This window comes from Oncorhynchus nerka, linkage group LG3, assembly GCF_034236695.1.
Source record: "Oncorhynchus nerka isolate Pitt River linkage group LG3, Oner_Uvic_2.0, whole genome shotgun sequence".
NCBI classification, from domain to species: Eukaryota; Metazoa; Chordata; class Actinopteri; order Salmoniformes; family Salmonidae; genus Oncorhynchus; species Oncorhynchus nerka.
In genome coordinates this window covers 28,823,252-28,847,414 of record NC_088398.1, presented here as the reverse complement: position 1 = coordinate 28,847,414, position 24,163 = coordinate 28,823,252, and the positions used below count along the sequence as shown (strand labels likewise).

The window sequence follows — 24,163 nt, the reverse complement described above, 5'->3', positions numbered from 1 at the left end:
TCAGGCCCCTCCTGTACTCCCTGTTCACTCGTGTCTGCGACTCCAACACCATCATTAAGTTTTCTGATGACAGAACAGTGGTAGGCCTGATCACCGACAACGATGAGACAGCCCATAGGGAGGTCAGAGCTCTGACCCTGTGGTGCAAGAACATCAACCTCTCCCTCAATGTGACCAAGAGAAATGAGACTACAGGAAAAGAGGAACGAGCACTCCCCCATTCTCATTGACGGGGGTGTAGTGGAGCAGGTTGAGAGCTTCAATTTCCTTGGCGTCCACATCCCCAACAAACTGGTCCAAGCACACCAAGAGTTGTGAAGAGGGCACGACAAAACCTATTCCCCCTCATGTGACTGATTTGGCATGGATCCTCAAACGGTTCTACAGCTGCACCATTGAGAGCATCTGGTTGCATCACTGCCTGGTATGGCAACTGCTCGGCCTCCGACCGCAAGGCACTACAGGGGGTAGTGTGTATGGCCCAGTACATCACTGGGGCCAGGCTTCCTGCCCTCCAGGGCCTTCAGTTGAAGTCGGAAGTTGACATACACTTAGGTTGGAGTTTTTCAACCACTCCACAAATTTCTTGTTAACAAACTATAGTTTTGGCAAGTCTTTTAGGACATCTACTTTGTGCATGACACAAGTAATTTTCCAACAATTGTTTAGACAGATTATTTCACTTATAATTCCATGTATCACAATTCCAGTATGTCAGAAGTTTACATACACTAAGTTGACTGTGCCTTTAAACAGCTTGGAAAATTCCAGAAAATGATGTCATGGCTTTAGAAGCTTCTGATAGGCTAATTGACATAATTTGAGTCAATTGGAGGTGTACCTGTGGATGTATTTCAAGGCCTACCTTCAAACTCAGTGCCTCTTTGCTTGACATCATGGGAAAATCAAAAGAAGTCAGCCAAGACTTCAGAAAAACCATTGTCGACCTCCACAAGTCTGGTTCATCCTTGGAAGCAATTTCCAAACGTACCACGTTGATCTGTACAAACAATGGCACGCGAGTATAAACACCATGGGACCACGCAGCCATCATACTGCTCAGGAAGGAGATGTGTTCTGTCTCCTAGAAATTAATGTACTTTGGTGTGAAAAGTGCAAATCAATCCCAGAACAACAGCAAAGGACCTTGTGATGATGCTGGAGGAAGCCGGTACAAAAGTAACTATATCCAGTATTATATCGACATAACCTGAAAGGCCACTCAGCAAGGAAGAAGCCACTGCTCCAAATCCTCCATAAAAAAGCCAGACTACGGTTTGCAACTGCACAGGGGGACAAAGATCGTAGATTTGGGAGAAATGTCCTCTGGTCTGATGAAACAAAAATAGAACTGTTTAGCCATAACGACCATGGTTATGTTTGGAGGAAAGGGGGAGGCTTGCAAGCCGAGGAATACCATGACGCACGAGGGTGCTTTGCTGCAGGAGGGACTGGTGCACTTTACAAAATAGATGGCATCATGAGGGGGAAAATTATGTGGATATATTGAAGCAACATCTCAAGACATCAGTCAGGAAGTTAAAGCTTGGTCGCAAATTGGTCATCCAAATGGACAATGACCCCAAGCATACTTCCAAAGTTGTGGCAAAATGGCTTAAGGAGAACAAAGTCAAGGTATTGGAGTGGCCATCACAAAGCCTTGACCTCAATCCTATAGAAAATTTGTTGGCAGAACTGAAAAAGCATGTACGAGCAAGGAGGCCTACAAACCTGACTGTTACACCAGCTCTGTCGGGAGGAATGGGCCAAAATTCACCAACTTGTTGTGGGAAGCTTGTGGAAGAATACCCAAGGCTAGGTCCAAGAGTCTCCTAAAATAGCTTCTACCCCCAAGCCATGAGAATCCTGAGCAGCTAATCAAATGGCTACCCAGACTATTTTCTTTGCCCCCCCCTTATCTATACATTGCCACTGAAATAACTCTACCTACATGTACATATTACCTCTCCACTGTTGCCCCCGCACATTGACATTGACTCTGTACCGGCACCCCCTGGTATATAGCCCCACTATTATTTACTGCTGCTCTTTAATTAGTTGTTCTTTTTTGGTGATATTTTCTTAACTGCTTTGTTGGTTAAGTGCTTGTAAGTATGCCACAAATAAAATTGTATTTGATGCCAGCTGTTCGTCAGAGGTATTGGCTCGTGGTGGACTGCGAAGATGACTCTTTCAAAACGTACAAAAAATGGCTCTCTGGCTTACTCCAAAGTGGTGGACTTTGTGATAGGTCAAATTCAATGGTGGGCGGGTTACTGGTGGTTGCTGCCTTGGCTGCTTTTAGCAGAACTCTTCACTAGTGCAGACTAGTAGGTGGTGGGCTTATTTAATCTCTGCATACCAATCTCTGGTTTATGATCACACACACAGTTTCCGTAAGGATTGATTGCGTTCTTCTTTCATGTTACTGTAGCTGGTTATTTGCCACTAGGTATAGCTAGCTAGAAATAAACTGGATATAAGTTAGCTGCTGACCAGACCGCGTGTGCCATCACGCACATGTTGATTAAAAGGGTAAACGGAGTTTGTTTCTAGTCATCTCTCCTCCTTCAAGCTTCTTCTTTGGATGTTCTATGGCGGTTGGCAACCGACTTTGAATAACATGTATGTGTACATTTATTTTGCAGCGCATGCGATTCGAGCGGTGTGGTCAGCATGTTAGCTTAACCAAACAAGTCTGGTCGCTTAAGTTGATTTTGTTTATTTCAAGAAATTATTAAATACCATGTAGGTGAAAAGTTGGCTGGCTAGTAGTGCTGTCAACTCTCTCACCAACGGAAACGAATGCATAACACCAATTGTTCACAACCCCATCTACTGTATTGGAGTGTCCCAGACTCAAACTAAACTTCGAAGCTCTGTCTGTGCATATCCTGGAAATAATATAAAAGCAACAAAGTTACATTCCATACAAGGAAATTGAAATGCATTCATTGGGCCCTTATCTATGCCTTTCACGTGACTGGGAAGGGGCACATCCATTGGTGGGCCTGGGAAGGCATAGGCCCACCCACTTGCCCAGCCAATCAGAATGTGTTTTTCCACACAGAAGGGCTTTATTACAGACAGACACTCCAGTTTCATCAGCTGTCTGGGTGACCAGTCTCAGACAATCCCACAGGTGGAGAAACCAGAAGTGGAGGTCCTGGGCTTGCGTGGTCTGCAGTTGTGAGGCTGGTTGGAGGGGCTTATGGTAGAGAAATGAACATTACATTCTCTGGCAACAGCTCTGGTGGACATTCCTGCAATCAGCATGCCAAGTGCGCACTTCCTCAACTTGAGATGTGCAGTTGTCTCAACACCACAGATATCTTAGTGGCTTTCTATTGTCCCCAGGACAAAGTGCACCTGTGTAATGATCATGCTGTTTAGTCATCTTCTTGAAATGCCACACCTGTCCGTTGGATGGATTATCTTGGCAAAAGTGAAATGTTCACTAACAGGGATATAAACACATTTGTGCACATAATTTGAGAAGCTTTTGTTGTGTGGAACATTTCTGGAAACATTTTTCCAGTTTATGCAACAGGACATGTTACACGTTGCATTTTCTTTCTGTTAAGTATAATTTGATTTGCAGTAAGGCTGTTTAATTTGTGCTAACTAGCCACAGACTTGAATGGAATTGAAGCCCACATTAAGAGTAGATTAGTTCTGCAAAATACTGTGATGTACAAGGGCAGGCTCTTTGGCAAGAGTAATTACTTCTCTAGTACATGTGGATGGCAAGGTTGAAACGCTCTACTTAATCCCCACCATGGCTGATTTTTAAGACCTTTTGGCTCAAATAATTTCACTTTTATTTGACGTACGTTGTAGAACGCCAACAGAAAGATGGATCCTTGCATCTACAGAAGGCTTCAGTTGTAGTGAAAGCAATTTTAGAAAGGATGCAGTTTGTAGACACAAAGCTGTATGCATTGGAGTCTCTCCTTTTGTAGCAAAACTCGACTACTATAAGTGTCCATGCTAACGCTTGAAGATATTACATTTAGTTATCTTCAGGATTGGTGGGTCCCCTGTGGGACGGTTGAGCTAACATAGGCAAATGCGATTTAGCATGAGGTTGTAAGTAACAAGAGAATTTTCCAGAACTTAGATATATCTGATATTGGCAGAAAGCTTAAATTCTTGTTAATCTAACTGAACTGTCCAATTTACAGTAGCTATTACAGTGAAGGAATACCATGCTATTGTTTGAAAAGGGTGCACAGTTTTAAGCAAAGTTAAAGAATAAACAAATTAGGCAATCTTGATACATTTTGAACAAAAATGCAATGGTTCACTAGATCAGTCTGAAATTTTGCACATACACTGCTGACATCTAGTGGCCAACATTTAAATTGCACCTGGGCTGGAATAATACATTATGGCATTTCTCTTTTCATTTCAAAGATGATGGTACAAAAAATACATGTTTTTGTTTCTTGTCTTTTACCAGATCTAATGTGTTTATTTTCCTACATTCCTTTCACATTTCCACATACTTCAGTGTTTCCTTTCAAATGGTACCAAGAAAATGCATATCCTTGCTTCAGGGCCTGAGCTACAGGCAGTTAGATTTGGGTATGATATTTTAGGTAAAAACATTTTTTTTAAAGGTGCTGATCCTTAAGATATGATTGTTCTTAGCTAGACGGAGTTGGACAACTGGCCAAATAAGGAAAAGGCATCCATGGTTATTTGAATCCGAAGCTAGCTGCCCTTTCAGGGAATATCTGGGAGTAGTTCTGTCAAAAATATCACTGTTCAGAGTCATCAAGAGTTTAGGTGGAAGACTCATCCACTCAGCTTGAAATGCTGTAAAATAACATTAGTATGAACTAGTAATACAACGTTGGTATTAAGATTTTCTAGGTTTGAGTGTTGACAATGTCCCTGTGAACATATTTAAAACTTGTGGTGTGTTTCATCTACTTCTAATATTGGTTAGATGTTTGTAATTGTACCTAAATTTGTCATCAGGCATTTAGGGTAACTTATGTGGTTCTTTAATTTACTGAAGAGGGGCTGGACAGGTTCTGGAGACTCAATCACTGGACAGGAATCGGGTTTAGAGACTAACCAGGTGTGCTAATTGGTGCAGTGCCCTGGGTATATTCTCTGAAACCCAATCTCCCAGCTTCATTCTTTGCATACATGAGTATAATTGAGATTTCCCAAATGATTTGATAATTTGGACCTGCTGAGAAATAAAAGGCTGAACTTTGGGCTATTTGGCCCCCTTCATCTTTGCTTCTTGACAATAAACGCTCTGAATGAAAAACATCTGGCCTGATCAAATGGTTCTCACAGAAGTAAATCATGTCAGTGGTTTACTGAAGCTCCCATTTCATCCTAATCTATTTTTAAGCTAATATAAAGAGCCTCTAGCTCCCCCAGTCTTTCTTAACGAATGAGGAACCTATAACTAAACGCATTTGTACAGATTCATTTTTTTATTTGGAAGTTTTTATTTGCCAAATCTGTGCTCTGACACAAAGTATCCAAAGCACTGCCTCCAAAACTGATCTTTCCTGTGCAAATGCCTCAGCAGGGGGCGGCAGCAATCGCTAAGTGTCATGCTACCAACAATATTGTAACACAATCCCATTTCAGAAAAAACCTTATGCGCTCTCAATCACCAAGCTCGTTGAACACGCGTGCACTTTTGAAGACCCCTGGAGGTTGGTTTCGACTTCCCTGCTTGGGGTCTTGTTTAGAGAGACTCCATGTGGTCGGAGATGCTGCTCCGTGTTCCTACTCAGGTTGGAGACCAGTTCTCCTCGGTGCTTTAGCATCATTGTCTTGGGAGTCGTGTCCTGTTAGTCTTCTCAGAGCAGGCCCAGCACACACATACCGTACTCTTTTCGCACAAGTTCCAAATCTCTCCAATGGTCGCCCTGTTTTTTTTTTTTTATATATTTTTTAAATTTGTTATGCGCATGTCAATGCACTCACTGTAACAAAGTGTGATGTCTTATGCAACAGGACAGTTAACCTGCGCTGCCTACTAATTATCTATAGGCTGTGTTTCAACTTGTCAACTTCAAATTATTTTCTAACAGTTTGACTTGAAGTGTGTTAATGAATTCACATAAGTAGCCTATTTCACTGTTACAATTTGTTTGAGGCTTTACTGAGCCAGACAACTTCTCTTAGAGTCCAAGCACTTCCCCAGTATTTCCCCAGATCAAGTATGAAGACATTGCGCATCTCTAGTTAGAACAGGCCTTACACGGCCTCCCGAGTAGCGCAGTGCTTGAGGCATCACTACAGACCCAGGTTCAATTCCAGGCAGTATCAGCCGGGCCGTGACTGGGAGACCCATGAGGTGGTGCACAATTGGCCCAGCGTCATTTGGCCCGGACGGATTTTCCTTGTCCAATCGCGTCCTGGCCCGTTCTTGTGGCGGACAGGGCGCCTGCAAGATGACATGGTTGCCAGCTTGACAGCGTTTCCCCCTACACATTGGTGCGGCTGGGTCAAGCGAGAAGTTTGTCAAGAAGCACTGTGGCTTGGCAGGGTCGTGTTTTGGAGGACGCATGGCTCTCGACCTTCGTCTGTAGGGGAGTTGCTGTTATGGGACAAGACTAACTACCAGTTGGGGAGAAGGGGTAAAAAAAAAAAAACAGGCCAAACTTTCCCCGTGGCACACTTTCTGGCTGGCCCATGAATTGCCTTCATTGTTTTCCTTACAAATAATAATAATTTGGCATTCTTGTCATAGTGCCTTATTTTGTAGTGCTGTTTTGTATGGAGTCTAATGTGTTTCCTGTTTTGTTCTCGTTTTTCATGTACTGGTGACAAATCATGCATTCCGTTTCTTGCAGAACACATTTTCCCAGTCGGAGAGACTGTTTTATATTTGACATCAAAGTATTTAGCTGCTGTTAGCTAGCTGACACGCATCTCATTTCCAAGCCATATTACATTTCTCCCTTGTGCTCACCAGAGATATGGTACATTTTTAAAGAAGTCTAACTGTTAGGTTGTGAACTTTTAGGGGTTTTTTTGTCAGTGAAATCTGTTATTTATTTATGGGGAGGCAGGTAGCCTTGTGGTAAGAGCGTTGGGCCAGTAATCAAAAGGTTGCTAGATCGAATCCCTGAGCTGACAATGTAAAAATGTGTTCTTCTGCCCCTGAACAAGGCAGTTAACCCATTGTTCCTAGGTCGTCATTGTAAATAAGAATTTGTTCTTAACTGACTTGCCTAGTTAAATAATGGTAAAAAAAACACATTTTGGAATGAGTTTGGCTGTGGATGTGATGTTTGGATGATTAAGTTCGCGTTTATCTTAAGAATTTATCTTTAACTTGCCTAGTTAAATAAAAAAAGATATATATTTTACAATGAAGGTGAAATTGAGGAATAAGGTTGAAGACCTTTTATTTCCCATCGGTGCAAAAACAATGTTTAGATGCTTTTCAGACTATGTTCTTTAGGCGTTTGTTGCATCATACGTTCAGTTGCTACTCTCTCAATCACGTTTTTGCCGTGGCTCGCTGCAGGGACCTCAACAATTATCACATGATCTTACACGCCAACGGGTTAATCGGAGCGCGCTCTGTCGAGGTGGGTGGTTGTGCAACAGTTAAGCTGCTGCACCTTAAGTGCATTAAGTGTGATGGGTCTGCAAACATTTTCACAAAATGGCCTCATTTGAAAGCAATAAAGGCAAGGGGATTTTGCAGACACACACTCCACGAAAAAGAACATTCAATTTTGTGTAGTGATGGTTGAGAGGTAGAAAGATATTCCATTGGGGATGGGCTTTTGCCTTGATCAGCATGTGTAATGCATCAGTTTGGAGTCATTGAGGAGAGAACAAAAGGGTTACATTTACTCTGGGTGATAACCAACTATTTACTGATTGCTGTAAATGTCAGATATCAGTGTTTTCCACCTTCCATGTCTTCACTGCAACCTTCAACAGTGAGTAGAAATTGATTTGAAAGGAAGTGGGAAATCCAGTCTGATTTGAATGCACCCCCGTCATGTAAGTAAGCGCCTGTGTTTTTCTCCTTGCAGTTTTTTTTCCTTCTTCGCTCCAGCCGGAATCGCTGTCAGATGTTGGCAACTTTTGCATGTTGGGGGAAAGCCTACCTCCAAGTTTAGCTCATCAGATTGTGCATGAAAGGCCACTTCTAGCCCTTTCAAAACGTGTTTGAGGATCTTGGGCTGAATCCCAGATGACACTGATTAGGACACTTAGATGTTCAAAGTTTATCATGCCTAGATAAGCGTTGTCACAGCTGAAATGTGGTGTTGCCTGATAGCGCCATGTAATTGGGTTTTCTTCAAGCAGAAATGGAGGGTGAAAACAGCTCTAAGCATGCAAAGGGTTGTGAGTTCTTCGAACTTTTGAAAACTGAGGTCTGTGACGTGAACCTAGTACTCGAGAGTAGGAACGCTGTAATAACCACAAAGGAATGTAAGCCTTTTGACCCAACGTTTGCGTACACAATGGGGTCGTGAACACAGTATTTTATGGCGGCGTAAACATTTCAATTTTGCTGTAGCCCATCTGTCAGTGTAGCTAGCCCATGTTTTCTAATGCTGGGCAGAGGGTGTTCTTGCCCCTATGGTGGCTGTAGAACCCCTGAGAGTGTGGTGGCGTTTTAAATTGGTTTCTCCCGCACTGCACAATTGACCCTGCACAGATGAACAGGGATAAGTCACAGCCACTGTGGTCAGTGGCTGGCTCCATTCTTGTCTCCCGTTTCATGTGGAGGCAGCTGAATTAAAAGATTTGTGGTCGATTTTGGAGCACCCCGAGTGGCCTGGGAGTGCTTCTTTTGCAGATGGGGGGTTTCTCCTTTTGAGGCTTTTGCCAAAGTAAATCGCTTGGTAACTTAAATGTGGTTAGAGCAAGACCCCCATCCCCCTTTACTCTGCATGTATGAAGAAAAATATAAATAATCCTTCTGTTCTATTTTAATTTGACAGTGAATTTGGTTTTCCCACAATTTAATCGGGGCCTCAATCCCAAATAAGGACTGCAAGGGGGAAACCTGTTACTGCTGCACTTTTATGGCGCTCCAGGGCCACTCAGTCAGAATCCAATCTTGATTGCCCTAATGAGTTTACTAAAAAGCCTAACATTCATTTAACTGTTTTACCTTCATTTAACCCTGCAGTGGTCTTTTATAGAAATGCATACACCGAGGCAAATACTCACTACAATATTTGTATTACTGCTAACTTTTATTTTCCTCCATCTCTTCCAGGTGCTTGTGAATGACTTCTTCCTGGTGGCTTGCCTGGAGGACTTCATTGAGAATGCCCGTCTGTTCATCTTTGAGACTTTCTGCAGGATCCACCAGTGCATCAGCATCAGGTGAGACCAGGGAGTGATGCAAAGCACCAGTTGGGGAACTGACAGGAAGGACTTTGCAAGAGATCTGTCTTTGCTAGACCGTTGTTCGCCATCGCTGTCCAAATGCTAAGATGTGCTTCATGTACTACAGTGGGCAGCTCAGACTAGCTAAAGTACACAGGAAGGTCATGAAAGTCTGTCACCAGCCAATGAGCTTGCTAAGCAGACCAGCTGCAGGAAGAGGGGTGGATATGTGCAGTGAATACAGGAATGCCCCCCCCCCCCATAGATAAGCGTTTATTGCCCCTTTCCCCAGTCAAATACACTCACATCTCCACATACACATTTTAGGGATTAGGCAATGAGAGCTTTAACTGCTTCCTGGTTGTTCTGCTCACTAAACTTTTAAAGACCACCTCCGTGAGAGACCAAACCAGGGACAGGTTTCTCTCGGGGAGAGGTCAGGGTTTAGATGGGCTTTGACGGCTTTAGATTTTGCCAGTTGCTGATGCGATTGAGAGAGGAACATTGTAGCTCCACTTCTGAGTCGTCCTGGGTCAGGCTGACTAGTGTTCAGAGGGTTCTGAAGTTCTCTCTTTCTTTCCCAAGCCTAGTTACACCCACTACAATAAATGTACCTTAGACAGTCACCAAAACAATACATTTAGTCAAAGCGAATTATGGTGAGCATTAGGGGAGGGAGATGGTAATGGTCCACAATTGAGGATTTGGCTGCCCCTTGTGCATCAATTCTAGAAAATAACAAATGTATAGCTATACAGATTAGGTGCATCTAGGGCCCAGTCTACCATTTTAGTTCTCATCTTACTGTGGACTTCGCTCACTCTTCACTCTAGACTGATATACTACTTTAGTTTTACCTCACAGCTTTTAGTGTACACTGAACATTTGCACTTGTGGAAATGCATTTAGCAAGACAGTTACTCTACTAAGGCAAAAATGGTTATACTACAACTTTGAATGGAATATTTAGAATATGCTGTCATGGACATTGAATGGAAAGGGTGAATGAATTATAACTTTTGACAGAGAAATTATTGCACTGCCTGTTATACAGAGCTGTGGAGGTCTGTAGTCAAGGTTGAACCATGGAACACGATAGGGCTCTGTCGAAATCTCCAGTTGCAGATTGTCTGGAATTGATTAGGAGTCCCGGCTCTTTTTTTTGGCAGACTTGCTGCAATTGGATACATTTACTTGTTAAAGACCACAAAGGTTAGTGGTAACAGTAGGAAGTAGAATTGTGATGTTTCTAAATTTTTGTCCTGTGTTTGTACGTCTTTTGTGAGCTGAGATTGTAAAGGAAAGGTTAAACAGAGCGGTCCTCGGCAGTGTCAGGGATTTCCGTGTTTATTTAAAGCCGTTGCGATGACGATGGACAGAACACGTAGTTTATTTTTTGACAAACGCTCAAATTCAATGTCATTAGTCTGCTACCCAGAAGCCCTCTGCATCCAAGCATGGGCTTAAATGAATCTGATCCCCGTTTTTAATGAGGACATTTTTACAGCTGTTGGCTATGAACGTTTCACAGATATTTAGCTTGCTTTTTTCTTGCCCACAACTTGGGACGAAAGTAGACTAGAAGTGCGGGTAATTGAGTTATTTTATGCAAAAAGGCTCATGTAAAAAAGGAAGCTGTGAAAATGTGACCCCACGACTTGAGGTTTTGCTCCATAATTGCGTCCACATATCCTCTTGTCTAGACTTGGGTATGTTTTTACAATTTTGATTTCATTTTCTGGATTCACAAACTTAAATATTACCATATTTGACTGTCTTTGAATGTTGATAGCCAGTCATATTTCTAACATTGACCTCCGATGGTACACGGTCCAGTGACAGTACGTACATAAGACCGAGCCGGTCAGCCGACACTGAAATGTGGCACATAGAAAGGTAGTGGACATCTTTCCCATCACTCAAAATGTTTTCCTAACACTTAAGTTCTCTGATAGTTGGAATAGTATTGTTGTGTACTTGAATGTAAAATGGAATATCTTTCCACTTCACAATAGTCATTAGAAAAACCACGCGGTCATTTTCCGTTTTCCTGAACAATCTATTTTACACCAAGAAGCCGAAAGCGGGAGTCGTTCCAAATGGCTTGGAATCTCTTAATGCTATCATATGGTAGTGTTTAACAATGCATTCGTCTGAGCCCAGCCACTTTTAGAAGTGCCCCCTTATGGGAGTTTTCCCTCTAACAGTCATCCTGACCTCCCTCCCTGAGTGTGAGGGTGGTTGAGAGACTCAATTGAGTGCTGAGAAGCCAGTAAGTGAGGGTTTGAAATGAAAGCCCCCCCCCCCCCCCTCAAGGAACAGGGCTATGGCTGTGTAAAACAAAACCAGTGAAGGTGAGGTGTTCTAGTTGGCTTAAGGGCCAAGGGATATGTCAATAGTTTCGTTTTTAGGTCTAGCCTCCCCCCTCCCCATTTTCTGAAGTTCTAGGTTAAAAGTTGAGACCTGGTCTATAAGGAAGATAAACCAGAGTCCTTTGTAAAATATGATACATCAATGTGCTTCCACGGGAAAGCATTGCCAGATTTCCTGTAATGAATTAGCAGGTTGTTATCACCGAAGTCGCCCTGGGTGCATGCAGGGGCTGCCCTGGGACTTTTGGGGCACTGTGTGTTACTGTGGTATGCTGGGGAGATCACATTCTGCTAGGGCTGAGGTGAACTCTCCATGAGGAAACTGGGTCATGTTTGTTTTGATCTCTGATCTGAGTCTGGTTTGACTGACATGTGCCCTCCACTTGATGGAATCACCAAACAAGCACACTCTGCATACCCCTCTGCGGCAGTCACACATCTCTTGGGTTACATTTGGAAACTGAACCGTGTTTATAGACCTACACCAGTCATTTTGCCCAAACTGGTGCGACCTGTGTCTCCTGTTAGTGTTGATTGTGTCACTCATGGATGGCAGACACATGTTAGCCATCATGACCTAACCTCACGTGAATGGACAACTGACCCCCCCCCCCCCCCCCCTGCTTGTCAGGTAATTCATAGTGAGCCTTAAGTGCAATTTTGTTTTCCGCAACATCACATTTGGGTGTGAGTGACAGGTTTGTCGTACCCCTTTCCACTCCTCCAGCCCGTGGGGATTCAACATTAATCAATTCTTAACTGGTGTTTTTCTCTTCTGGTATCCACCTACAACACTGTGCTGTGGTGAAAGTGGTGATGGATCATCATGCTCTTGTTACTTGGAATCCCCCAAGGCACTGCCTCTTTATGCTGAGGTAATGCTGTTTATTATTTGTTTTTTTTAGGGGGGGGTTGAGTCCTTCCAGACACTGATGTAATTTCAACCCCCTCCGTACGTAGTTTTGCTGCTACTTTCAAAAAAGATGCCAAGCTGGGTCAGAACAGCGAGAATGTGTTTTTGCTGTCGGGCCTTGAGGTAAGGCAAACATTATCCCAAATGAGGTTATTTCCAAATGGGAATTTACGAGAGAGAAAGTCTTAAAGAAGTCAGCGTTTGGGAAGTGACTGAAACTGTCCTGCTGGTATTGGCAAGAGGTGGTTTGGGGTGGCCAGGGTCTGGCATACTCGCAGGTCTGTCTCTCCGATCTCCTTGGGGGAGAAGAAACTTGATTAATGGAGCAGGAAATTGTAATGAGTGGGGTGCACTTTTCATAGTCGTCATAACCCCACGGTCCACACGCACACTAGTATCTGTTGTTGAACGTGTGTATTAATGAGGTTCGTTCAAAGGTGTGTGTGTGTTAGTTGACTGGGCTGTGGGATGAGAAGGAACTAGCTATACTACTTGTGGAAGAGATGGGTATATTTATAGGCCCCTACTATGAAATGGAGGACCAGCAGGGAATGTGGGGCAGGCTGGACGGAGTGGTTCTAGATGGTGGTAGTAGTACCAAGGGGGTTTAGTTATTTTCAAAGCCGCAATGGAGGCCTGCTGCACTGGAAAAGGCTTTGGATCAAAGGTGGCCAGGCGCCCACCACCTCCCCCTCTCCCTCTGTGACACATCCATGTCCCACCGCTCTATCAAAGAGCTCCACGGCAGCAACCTGGCTTTCATTTGGGGACAGTAGCAGGTCCCGCTCTGTCACGGCAGGATCTGGGCCCGGTGGGGTGAACCGAAGTGTGTCCAGGAGAGGACATCAAAGAGTAAAGTGTCTGGCTAGGGAGAGAACGGGATTCCCACTTACTCCTCTAATTGTGTTAGCCAGGGGAGTCATGAAATCTTCTGTTCGAGTTCATGTTAGATCATTTGCGCGTGTTCCCCTGATCTGGTTTCTTCAACATGTCATTTGTATTTTACTTTATTGGCCTTTTTAGCCTAAGAATGTGTATGCCTTGGTAATGTATTAGCATTGTCCTGTTAACTTTCTTACAGTCAATGCAGCCCATTCATCATATTTAGTAGTGTAGCAAATGTAGAGGTACGGTTCAGACCTCCACTGAAAAGGATTGTCATATACGCGAAGTGTACCAAACATGAGGAACACCTTCCTAATATATACTTGCACTCCCCTTTGCCCTTAAGAACAGCCTCAATTCATCAGGGCATGGAGTCCACTAGGTGTCAAGTGTTCCACAGGGATGCTGGCCCATGTTGACTCTGTTTCCCACAGTTGGTTGGATTTCCTTTTGGATGGTGGACATGTCTTGATGTTCACGGGAAACTGTTGAGCGTGAAACCCAGCAGCGTTGCAGTACGTGACGTACTCAATCCGGTGCGCCTGCTACCATTTTTAATTTTTTTTATTTTTAAATATAGAATAATATTTAACACGTCTCGATCTACACTGAGTTGAAGTGGATTTAACAAGTGTCTTCAATAAGAGATCATAGCTTTCACCTGGTCAGCCTGACAATGAAAGAGCATGTTATGTACACTGTGTGATCTTGGCTTTTTTGATGTGTGGTCCTTTCTGCTGTCTGCTTCAGTTTGTTAGAGGCTATACCCTACTTTGGTCCCCCGAAGGGTCAAATATTGTCCAGAAATGACCTCATTTGACAGAGGGGTACACCTTCCCACACCCCAGTTGATTAATGTGGTGTGTGTATGAACTATATAGACAACACTCAGGCCACATTTTTCTTTAAACAATTAGCAACTTCACATCTGTACCGCCTATTTAATCTGAGAACACGTGTGTATTGTTCCACTCGCCTTCTAAAAATCCTGTTTCTCCTCTGCTCCTCCTCAGCATGCTGGCAGACAAGCTGAACATGACCCCCGAGGAGGCGGAGAGATGGATTGTCAACCTTATCCGCAACGCCAGGCTGGATGCCAAGATAGACTCCAAACTGGTAAGACTGACGCCCTGTCTGTCTGCCTCGACAATCAATGACCTCTGCTCCCACGCAATTGATTAGTCAGTTTTGTTTTTTTTACTCCTTCATAATCGGGGAGCTTATTCTCCGGTGTACCTCTAGATGCAATATAAGTGCATAACTGTAGAATGACTGAGACGAGAATAACAAGGCATGGGATGGGCCATTATCATAATAGGAGGGTATACAACACAGTACGAAGTAAGCAACCACAATACCTTACCCTTTAAGTCCTTGTTCTCCTCTGTACAGCTCCACATTGGGTCTTGCATGTTTTGGCGTACCCATCACGGCACCGAGTTCTCTGTAATCAGCAAATCATACCCTAGCCACCCTGCCTGGAATGACATAGAATTACCTAGATGTGCACTGAAATTTACATAAATGTGTCCTGAGAGGCTGGTGGTTGGCGTGTCTGTGAGACCAGATGTGATTGGCTCTCCCCGCTGTGTGATTAGGCCTAACTGTGCGCCCCTCGCCCTGTCCTGTTCTTATCCAGGGTCACGTGGTGATGGGGAACAACGCTGTGTCGCCGTACCAGCAGGTGATTGAGAAGACAAAGAGCCTGTCCTTCAGGAGCCAGATGCTGGCCATGAACATCGAGAAGAAGATGGCCCACGCCAGCAGGAACGAGGTAAGCGAGTTGTCACCACTACCCACCCTCCCATCCCTTGTCAAAGACTAGACTACCTATTCCCTTTTCCAACTGACTGTCTCTTACGTGGGTGGACACAGTTCAAAGCCCTCTCGAAATGATCAGCTCAGAGAGAACAGGGCTAGAAGAATGTCGACGAACCAGCTTCAACAAAATACTCCACTTGACATGGAATCAGCCAGTAAGAGCAGGTTTTAACGGAGCTAGCAGGCACTTTCATCATCCCATTGATCTTTATAGGCCTAATGACAAGGTAGATGTCAATGCCGCCGTAAAACAGGGCCTGTGCCCTGTGACTCAGCTACCACTGCGCAAATAAGGTTGATTCTCACACTAGCCTCAAACTACGGAGTTCCCTGCACTTAGTACAGGTCCCCACAGATGTTTGGCTTGGGGCCCAAATTTGTTTTTGTTTTTGATCTTGACCATGTATGAATAGTATGTAAGACTAATCCACGAAGGTAATCCTCAATGATCACACACATCCCTGAGCCCCACCCTCTCCCCATGCCAGCAGTACTCCTTGAAGTTAGGGAGAGAAGGACATGTCTGTAAAAACCAAAATCAAACGGATTCTTAAACTTTCAAAAGAGTCAGCCCACCGCCTCCAGGACCCCCTCAAATTAGTTATTATAAACGTATGTCTAATCACAACGGGGCCAAGTGTGCTTATAAATGTCCCCTTTTAACTGTCCAGTTCTGAGTAGGTATCTTTTGATGTTTTCAGTTACCACCTCTCTCTTGTTTGAATATCTGCAGGAAGAGAGCTGCTATAACTCTGTTTAGTAAAAGCAGAGACCCTCGTTAAGGAATTTCTCTAATTAGATAAGAGGCTGCAAACAAGTGTCATTACATCCTCAGAGCTACAAATCACTTCTAATACATTTACTGCCTGCCATCTGGGTGGGCTGTTGGGGGTCTGTTACGCATGCCTATACACACGGGCGGATACACACTTGCTCACATTTGATGTCAACTTCTAGTGTTCGACTACATACACTCATGGGGATTTCTGTTTCTAATTCATCACAGAATTCATTAAAGCCCAGAAATAAAATACTGTATGTCTGTCAGTCAACTGGTAGTCTAACCTCTCCTTCCTTTTTCCCCCCCAGACACCCAACTGGGCAGGTCAAGAGACTGGCTTTTAGCAAGACACCACCGAGAATATTTTTATTCCTGTTCCTACACAGCATTCCCATCCAGCAACAACATCCTGTTTTTTCTGCTTGTCTCAAGGAGCAGAGGATTTATTTATTTTTTGTTCTTGGTTCAAGTCATCAGTGATTGAATAAAACAGACGTGCAAAAACCATTTTCACCAATGATTGCTTTATTTCTGGACATTACAGATGGTGGTTGAGGCTTAAGTGGTTAGACTTTTTTTGCATTGGTAATAATTGGAAGTTTTAATGTGTGAATTAAGTCACTGAGTGGGACAGTTAATACTGTTTTAGGTAATGCGGCTCATGTATGCACTGTAATGATGAATGAGTGTTTAGGCTATTGGGTTTCATGGTGTTTTAGTGGCCCGGTTCACCATGGCAGTCACACAGCAGGGGAAGTGGGAGGAGGGGGAGCAGACAGAGGTGATGTACAGTTAATAGTGGTCATATTCTCTGCCAGTCATCTTTCCCTCTGAGGACATGAGGGACTCGTAAACCTCCATTAGCCAGACTAATCAGTTTAATGTGCCTCTTGCGCCCCCCTTCTCTCACCAAATCTTACTTCAGCTTCTGTCTTTCTCATGTAACTTTCTTTCCCTTTACCTCTCAACTTGACCTTGTTCTAAAAGGGGAGATGGTTTCAGGTAGGTGACTACTCTTGTGAGTGACTAGTGGTGCTTTGGTAGACAAACTTTCATGGGCTGCTACGTCTCTGGGGAGCAAAGAAGAGGTGCTTTCAGCTTCCATTGGCACTCAGGGCTCGGAGCCAGACGATTCAAACACTGACGTCACCTTGGACCAGGCCAGCAGGGAGGATAAAGTGATTGGTTTGCCAGTCCTTTGCCATGACGCATCATGAAAATAAAAGTTATCCTAGCCCTTAATTATCATTCACCTTACCAGTGCACTCTCCTGTATTGTTTTAGTAGGTTGTCCAGACCAATACCAGACTTGCAGCAAACAGCCCTTTGACCACAATGTCTGTCACTGCACTCGAATAAAGAAATAAACAGTCAGGCAAAAGGTCACTATCGGTTTTGGCTGGGAAACTTCCATGGTTCTGTTTTTACATATTGTCCAAGGTTTTCCCCCCACAAAAGGTTTGCAAGCAGTCCCAGTGATGAAATGGAAGACTTACATTGTCTTTTTATTGCTTGAGGTTAGAACGCTTGTCTTGTAGAAAACCAGTTTGACAAAATGTGTAAAAATGTCATGGAAGGTCTCTGGTTTTCTCTGGAATGGTATTCTTATGATGTTGCTCCTCTTTCCATTATCTACAATCATTTTTAATCATGCTCTTCCATAGCTATATTTGAATGTTTTCACTACAAAGCCTATGGTAGTGAGTTTAACATTCGTTACAAAAATATTTTTTTATATAGCGTGTCTAATATATATATATATATATATATATAGCGTGTGTCCCCCGTTTTCTTTTTGACAAGTCAGACTGAATTGACCTCTGGCTTTTCAAAAAGAAAACATCCAAGGTTTAGATGTGTGCTTTATATACAAGGACTACGTTTGGAGCGTACCATATGCATTACACCAATCTGTAACCACTGGGCCTCAGTCATTTCCTAAAACTCTACCTCCTGTTTATTTTGAGTAGAATATTGCTTCCCAATTGGGGGCAGACAGTTGTGTTCTGATAAGTGCCCGACACACACTAATTTCCTAAAATAAATAAAAGATTAAGTGCCACACCTAGTGGTCAAAGGGGGTACAGCACTTACATTCTATTTCTATCAGAACTGGAGGTGAATGCTATGATGGACCTAGGTGGGTATCAGAATCTCAAGTAGGGCCTAACCTGGGGTTTTTCTGGTCTTTTTTGCAGGACCGGTAGGCCTATTCTCTGGTAATCAATTGACTTACCTTTCAGTTAGTTTTGAGGTCATGCAAGTATGTCTAGTTTTGTGTCGGTTGATTAGGTAGATAGTTTAACTGTTACCAACTTTATATCACATCCATTAGTGGGAGTAAATAGTTGTACAATTACATTATCCTAGAGTAAGGCCTTCGCATCTTTGAAGTTGCATGCATTCTTGTTCCTTGAGAGCAAATTACAAGAATGATGGCAACGATGAAGGTAAAACGTTGATGTTGATGGTTATGTTCATTGTCTTACCAATTTATCCATTAAAATTCGACCAAAGCCATACAACTATGTTTTCTTTGAAATCCTAAAATGAGTAACTTGCACTGCAATTCACTATCTTTTCGAGACATGAATAGGCCTATTTGTAATGTAGTGGAAATAACAGTTTAACCATGCAGGTACTAGCAAAGACCACTTCTCATTGGTCAAATGTGAATAATTTGGACGACCAAACAATCTCCGTTTCCAAACCCCATAGAAAACCTTTTTATTTATTTTTTAACGTAAAGTACCGTAATATTTGTTTTTATCATTTTGAATTTGAGAGTCTTTCGGTCATTCAACGTCCAAACTAGGGGTTGATAGCCTTCAACAATACCCCACTCTAACGTCACGAGTTGTGCGTAATTTCACGCGAGAATCAAAACGGCTGCGATTGAGTTGATTCATGCACTAGGACCCTGAGGGAGCCTCGGTGTAGCGTGAGGACCTAGGCTGCTAAATAGCATGTGTCATCTTCATTATCTAAAATAATAAGAAAAAACACTTCACTCTGGTCAAGGGGCTTCTAATTCTGAGCAGCCCCAAAGATCTAGACATCTCCACGTGACAGGAGCAGCTATATGAGAAAGCAGCCCAAGCATCAGGACCAGTAGTAACCTACCACTTCACCATCTGCTCGAAGCGCAAATGCAGACAATCTAGAGGAGAATCTACTGGCTTCACATCCTTTGCTTTTAAAAACCCCAACGATAAACGGGACGTCCGAATGGTGTAGACAAGTTGGAGTGAAAAAGGACACGCTCTCCGCAGGGAAATAGGTATTACCGGAATAAAACTCGCGTGCGTCTCAAGGAGAAGGGAGATCACTCGGACCTCTGTTCTCTTCAGAATAACTTTTCATACAAGAGGTGATGCTGTATGCTCCAGACCCGCTGTGGCTTTCTGAAGTGGATTTAGACTGTCACATATGCAGGTATGTTTCATGTTGTGTTCACTGTTAAACACAGCTTATTGCGCTCATTATATTGGACGGTTATTGCTTGTTTTTAGAGGCGTTAGAATTCATTTCATGCCAAGCTCTTTTTTTTTGTCGAAAATGGAGAGAAAATTAACACGTGTGGCAGAAAAGAAATGTTTCATTGTTGCAGTGTATTTAAATACAGTAGGCTTAGCCTCCTAAACTCTTTAGATCAAGTATTTTCCCCATGTTTGGATAGATGTGGATATCGTCACGTGTGTTATCACAATAACCCATATCTTTTTTTTACAGCACGCAAAGGGACACTTGTGAATGAAGGAACGGTGATCTTCATAAAATGATATTATCCCGCGGTGAGATACTATGTTGTCGCTGCTCGTTTAATGTGTGACAAATTGGAATCATTCAAGAAACTGGAGGAAGCGAACCAGATAATTCATCCCAAACACCATTGGCACTTCTTATTCGAGTCGGAACACCAGCCGTCCAGATGCAGTTTCGACTTTTCTCATTGACTTTAATCGTGTTGAACTGTATGGAGTACAGCAACTGTCAAACGCAGTCAAATCGCTGGAGGAGGAACAAAAGAGGTACGTGAAAAAAATCGTCCATCTCTGCATATAGCATCAATGACAATGTGACAGTTGAAAGCGATAAGTTTTGGATAGTTTCTGAGACAGCAACATTAGAAAAAGAAAAATCGACATGGTCGGAAAGATAATATTGAACATTCTGAGACCAAGAGTTTAATCAACATTTGTTGTCATTGTATATCCGGTTCTGCTTATGATGATGTCATCATAAACATGATTAGATAATTACCGTGCCAATGTTTTCAAACAAAACTCGTTGGCACGTCTCCTACACACTGACACTATCATCGCCCTGAGCACGGTATATTGATCAGTGACCGTCCAGCATCCTGTAGACTAGGGCTAGGCTATTTGAGGTGATGCATATCTGGTAAATGCGCTCGTGAGTTCCTGGACTCTGCTATTATCACCCGACTGCCGGTATAAGATTAAAAGCGCAGTGAAAAAATGTATTCGATCCACCTAATATATCCATCCCGCCAAAAACGAAAAGTCCCACAGCGATGTAAAGCAGTAGCCGAGTCTGTCCAGACTGTGGGTATGTTTTACGAGGCAACTGTTCGGAACTTCATGAGTTCAACGTGGAAACTATTTTTCTAAATTGGAACAAATTGTTGAGACTTCACCACTTAAAGACATTGTTAGTTGTATTACTAGATTACAGGTCATTCATGAAGCTCAGTTTTGGGGACATTTTGGCAAATGCGCAAAATGTGCGTCTTGGACACATAACCGTCATGGTTTTCCAACCATAAAATGCCTGATAAGATTTGTGATATTATCTGCTTCATATTTCTTACATAGTTGCTGTTGGTGAGTCGTTTGGTCAAATAGCCTAGTTTACCCCAAATTGCTTCGGGCTCTCTGTGCTCTTACCTGTCCGACTGTCCGTGCCAACAAAGAGAGGTCTGTGTCTTTAATTAAATGTGGTACTGCTTAGTAGGCTACAGCGACGAGACGATAAAACGCTGGTAGTGCGGCTCTGTCTATCTATTGTGGAGCGCAGCGGCTTAGGGGGGCGTATTGTGGGAGTTTTAATGAATAGATGCGGAACCCCTTCCCTTGTCATATGAATTCGACCTCTCCAACCTCCTAAGCTGGTTTTAATTGATCTCATAACCGCAGAGTTATCTTTGAACAGTTGGTACATGCATAACAATCGCCTCTGGGGATTTAGCCCATTGGTAAAAACAGCAATGTGGAATGAATGAACAGACTGTGACCATCAGTGCAGTCTGCTGTTAGCAGCACCCCTCTGGATCTGTGACATAAGCAAGGTCCTTACTCCGTTGGTGGCAAGGGAGAGAGGGAACACTGCTTAATCTGAAGTGCATGTGCTATTCCTTATTGATCCCATGGTAGCCTGGTTATAGCACCAATACCCTAAACAGAACATGTTAGGTCTATACAGTGTGGTGTGGAGTACAGTAGGATGGTCCTCTTCTCAATGCAAAGTCAATGTAAAGTCAATGTAAGGCAATCACAGATTGAATCATATGCAAGGCATGCCAGGGGGAACCTCCACTCCTGCCTGCAAGCCTTCCACTGCCCATCTGCAAATAATCAAGCAATCACTGTGTGGTACTTGCACAGACACACTTTTCTCTGCTCCTCTATTTTTCTCTTAGGATTGGGGTGATCTCAGATGCGCCGTAATATAATGTTCTTAAATGGGATCAAACGTTTTGGCACAGAGTGGAACTGGTTAAGTTTGAGATGTTATAGGGAGAGAGGCAAATTGATAATGGCATAGATGTGTGTGTGTGTTTGTCTGTGTTTGCTGTTGATAGAAGTGGTTGAAATGCTTTTGGCTAACAGGCTAGAGAGGTGTGTGTGTGTGTGTGTGTGTGTGTGTGTGTGTGTGTGTGTGTGTGTGTCAGAGAGAGATAGGGAGGGGTGGAGGCTGGATGTGGGGATGAGAGCAAAATGTTAGCTCTTACATTTGACCCTCTGAACATCTCAAACTGGATGCCCCAGCCCTCAGCAATGTATGGCTTTTGTACAGATTGTTTTTTGAGGGAAGGTGGAGGATTGGTTCCTGTTGTTTTGGATTGGAATGGTCCAACTGAGGCCAAAAGCGACATTTAGCAGACACTGGCAGGCAGCCAGGCTTTAGGTTTTCACTTCCTTCCTTTATTTTTTTTATGGTTATTGAGAGAAGAATGTGAGAGAGAGATCACTGTTCAATATGCTCTGAGAGGGCTGAATATTTGTGCCTTGCCCTCAAGGTTCACCATGACAGCTCTGGAACACAGCAGTAACGTAGTGAGGTTTCCAAATCAGTCTGGAGTGTTGAGTCCCAGACACATTTTAAAAACTGAATATGGAATTGGTCACGTTAAGCTCCCCAGGCATATATATTTTATGCGTAAAGAAAAATATCCTGTGTGTAGAGGAACAAATGTCTTTACCTTTCAGGCTGAAATAAATTCAAATAAATTGGCTGAAATAAGTAGTAGAGCCTTTGCCGTTGACATACAGTATGTAATTGGATTAGCTTGGGAAGTGTATGGGAAGGAGATGGGTGTATAGTAAGAGGATGCAGGGCTGTTCTAGTCAGCAACAGTCTGTGTTCAAAGGCAAACTGTGAGTCAAGCTAAGGCTAAATGAAGGGAATCTGTGGTGTAAATGGTTTGATCATGTCTTGCAAGCAGCTCCCATAATCTACTACATGACTCAATCCCCTGTTACACTGCAGTTGTTGTTTTTTCTCTTCATATAAAACCAATGATTTACACCTCCTTACTCCCACACTCCGCCCACTAAAAAAGAGGAAATCATGCCAATGAAGCCTGCTATGATATCATTGCTAGACTCAAGGATATTGGTTTTCATTTTTATTTTCTGGCTAATGATGCCACCTGCTGACTACATAAAAACAGACTCAAGTACCAATGTTGCCTGGAGGAAGAGATGCACCATGAGTCAGGGGAGTTTGTAAATCCACTCCTAGGACATGGCTATAGTAGTGAAAGACTGTACAGCACTGAAGAAAACATGTACCCTTAGTGTTCTGTAATCACTCCAAGGTGAATTTAGATTTTGTAGGTCAGCTGTTTCAAAAGATCATAGAAATGATACGGTTTTGAATGTTCCCAGAATCAGATTTTTTTTTTTTACAGTAATAAAAGAATCCGAATCAGATTCGTTCAAATAATAATCTTCAGCTATTTTTCCAACGTTGCCTGAGGAAGAGTCTAGTAGTCAAAGTGCGTTTTCCAGTTGTGCGTCCAGTTGTGATGTACAATGCTGACTGCTCTGTAGTATTTTTCAAATGCATTCTGTTAATAGTTTACTAAAGTTATTTGCAACGTACTGGCCGCCTACTCTTCTTCTTTCTCAAAATGATATGAAACAGATTTTGTGATGAAGATACTCAAAAATGTACTCCAGGATCTTAAGCAGAACAAATTCGTAATGTATCATTCATACCAATTGCAAAAAAAAAATTATAATAATATTTGCAGGGCGTAACTGGTTCGAATCCCCAAGTCGACTAGGTGAAAATCTGTCGATGTGCCCTTAAGCAAGGCACTTAACCCTAATTGCTCCTGTAAATCGCTCTGGATTTAGCATCTGCTAAATCACTCAAATGAGAATGTAAAATGTACATCTTTTGATGACATAGTACACAGAAAACGGCACTACTTTCAAAACTACTGGCTGAAATTATACAAAACTTCTAGATTGCATCTCTAAGTAACTTTGTAACCACTAACTGATAATAAATTATCTCGATTGTGTCAAAGTCTACTTGAATATGGAGTTTGGCCTTATTTGAGGAAACGGACTCAATTGATGTGAGATAAGATGAAACACAGTGATGATGCATCTGATGGAAAAAGTTATGTAGAACATCCCGGAATCAGATGTGTTAGTACGGTACCTGCTGAAGTTGTATTCATTAGTCACCAAGCATCAGATGTGTTAGTACGGTACCTGCTGAAGTTGTATTCACTAGTCACCAAGCATCAGATGTGTTAGTACGGTACCTGCTGAAGTTGTATTCACT

The 24,163-nt window shown here is 42.9% G+C and overlaps 2 protein-coding genes across 2 annotated transcripts in view; both read left to right on the top strand.

The window, feature by feature from the left end:
- The window catches only part of LOC115106326 (eukaryotic translation initiation factor 3 subunit E), a 42,096-nt gene extending 25,472 nt beyond the window's left edge, over positions 1-16,624 (top strand). Inside the window, exons 10-13 of the mRNA XM_029628934.2 lie at positions 9,233-9,342; positions 14,529-14,631; positions 15,155-15,289; positions 16,426-16,624. Coding sequence (XP_029484794.1) covers positions 9,233-9,342; positions 14,529-14,631; positions 15,155-15,289; positions 16,426-16,461 — 384 coding nt within the window. The 3' untranslated portion in view covers positions 16,462-16,624. The remainder of the gene's footprint in view (positions 1-9,232; positions 9,343-14,528; positions 14,632-15,154; positions 15,290-16,425) is intronic.
- Positions 16,625-19,945: 3,321 nt separating this feature from the next.
- LOC115106313 (R-spondin-2-like) overlaps positions 19,946-24,163 on the top strand; it is a 75,626-nt gene continuing 71,408 nt past the window's right edge. The window contains exon 1 of the mRNA XM_029628914.2: positions 19,946-20,148. Coding sequence (XP_029484774.1) covers positions 20,049-20,148 — 100 coding nt within the window. The 5' untranslated portion in view covers positions 19,946-20,048. The remainder of the gene's footprint in view (positions 20,149-24,163) is intronic.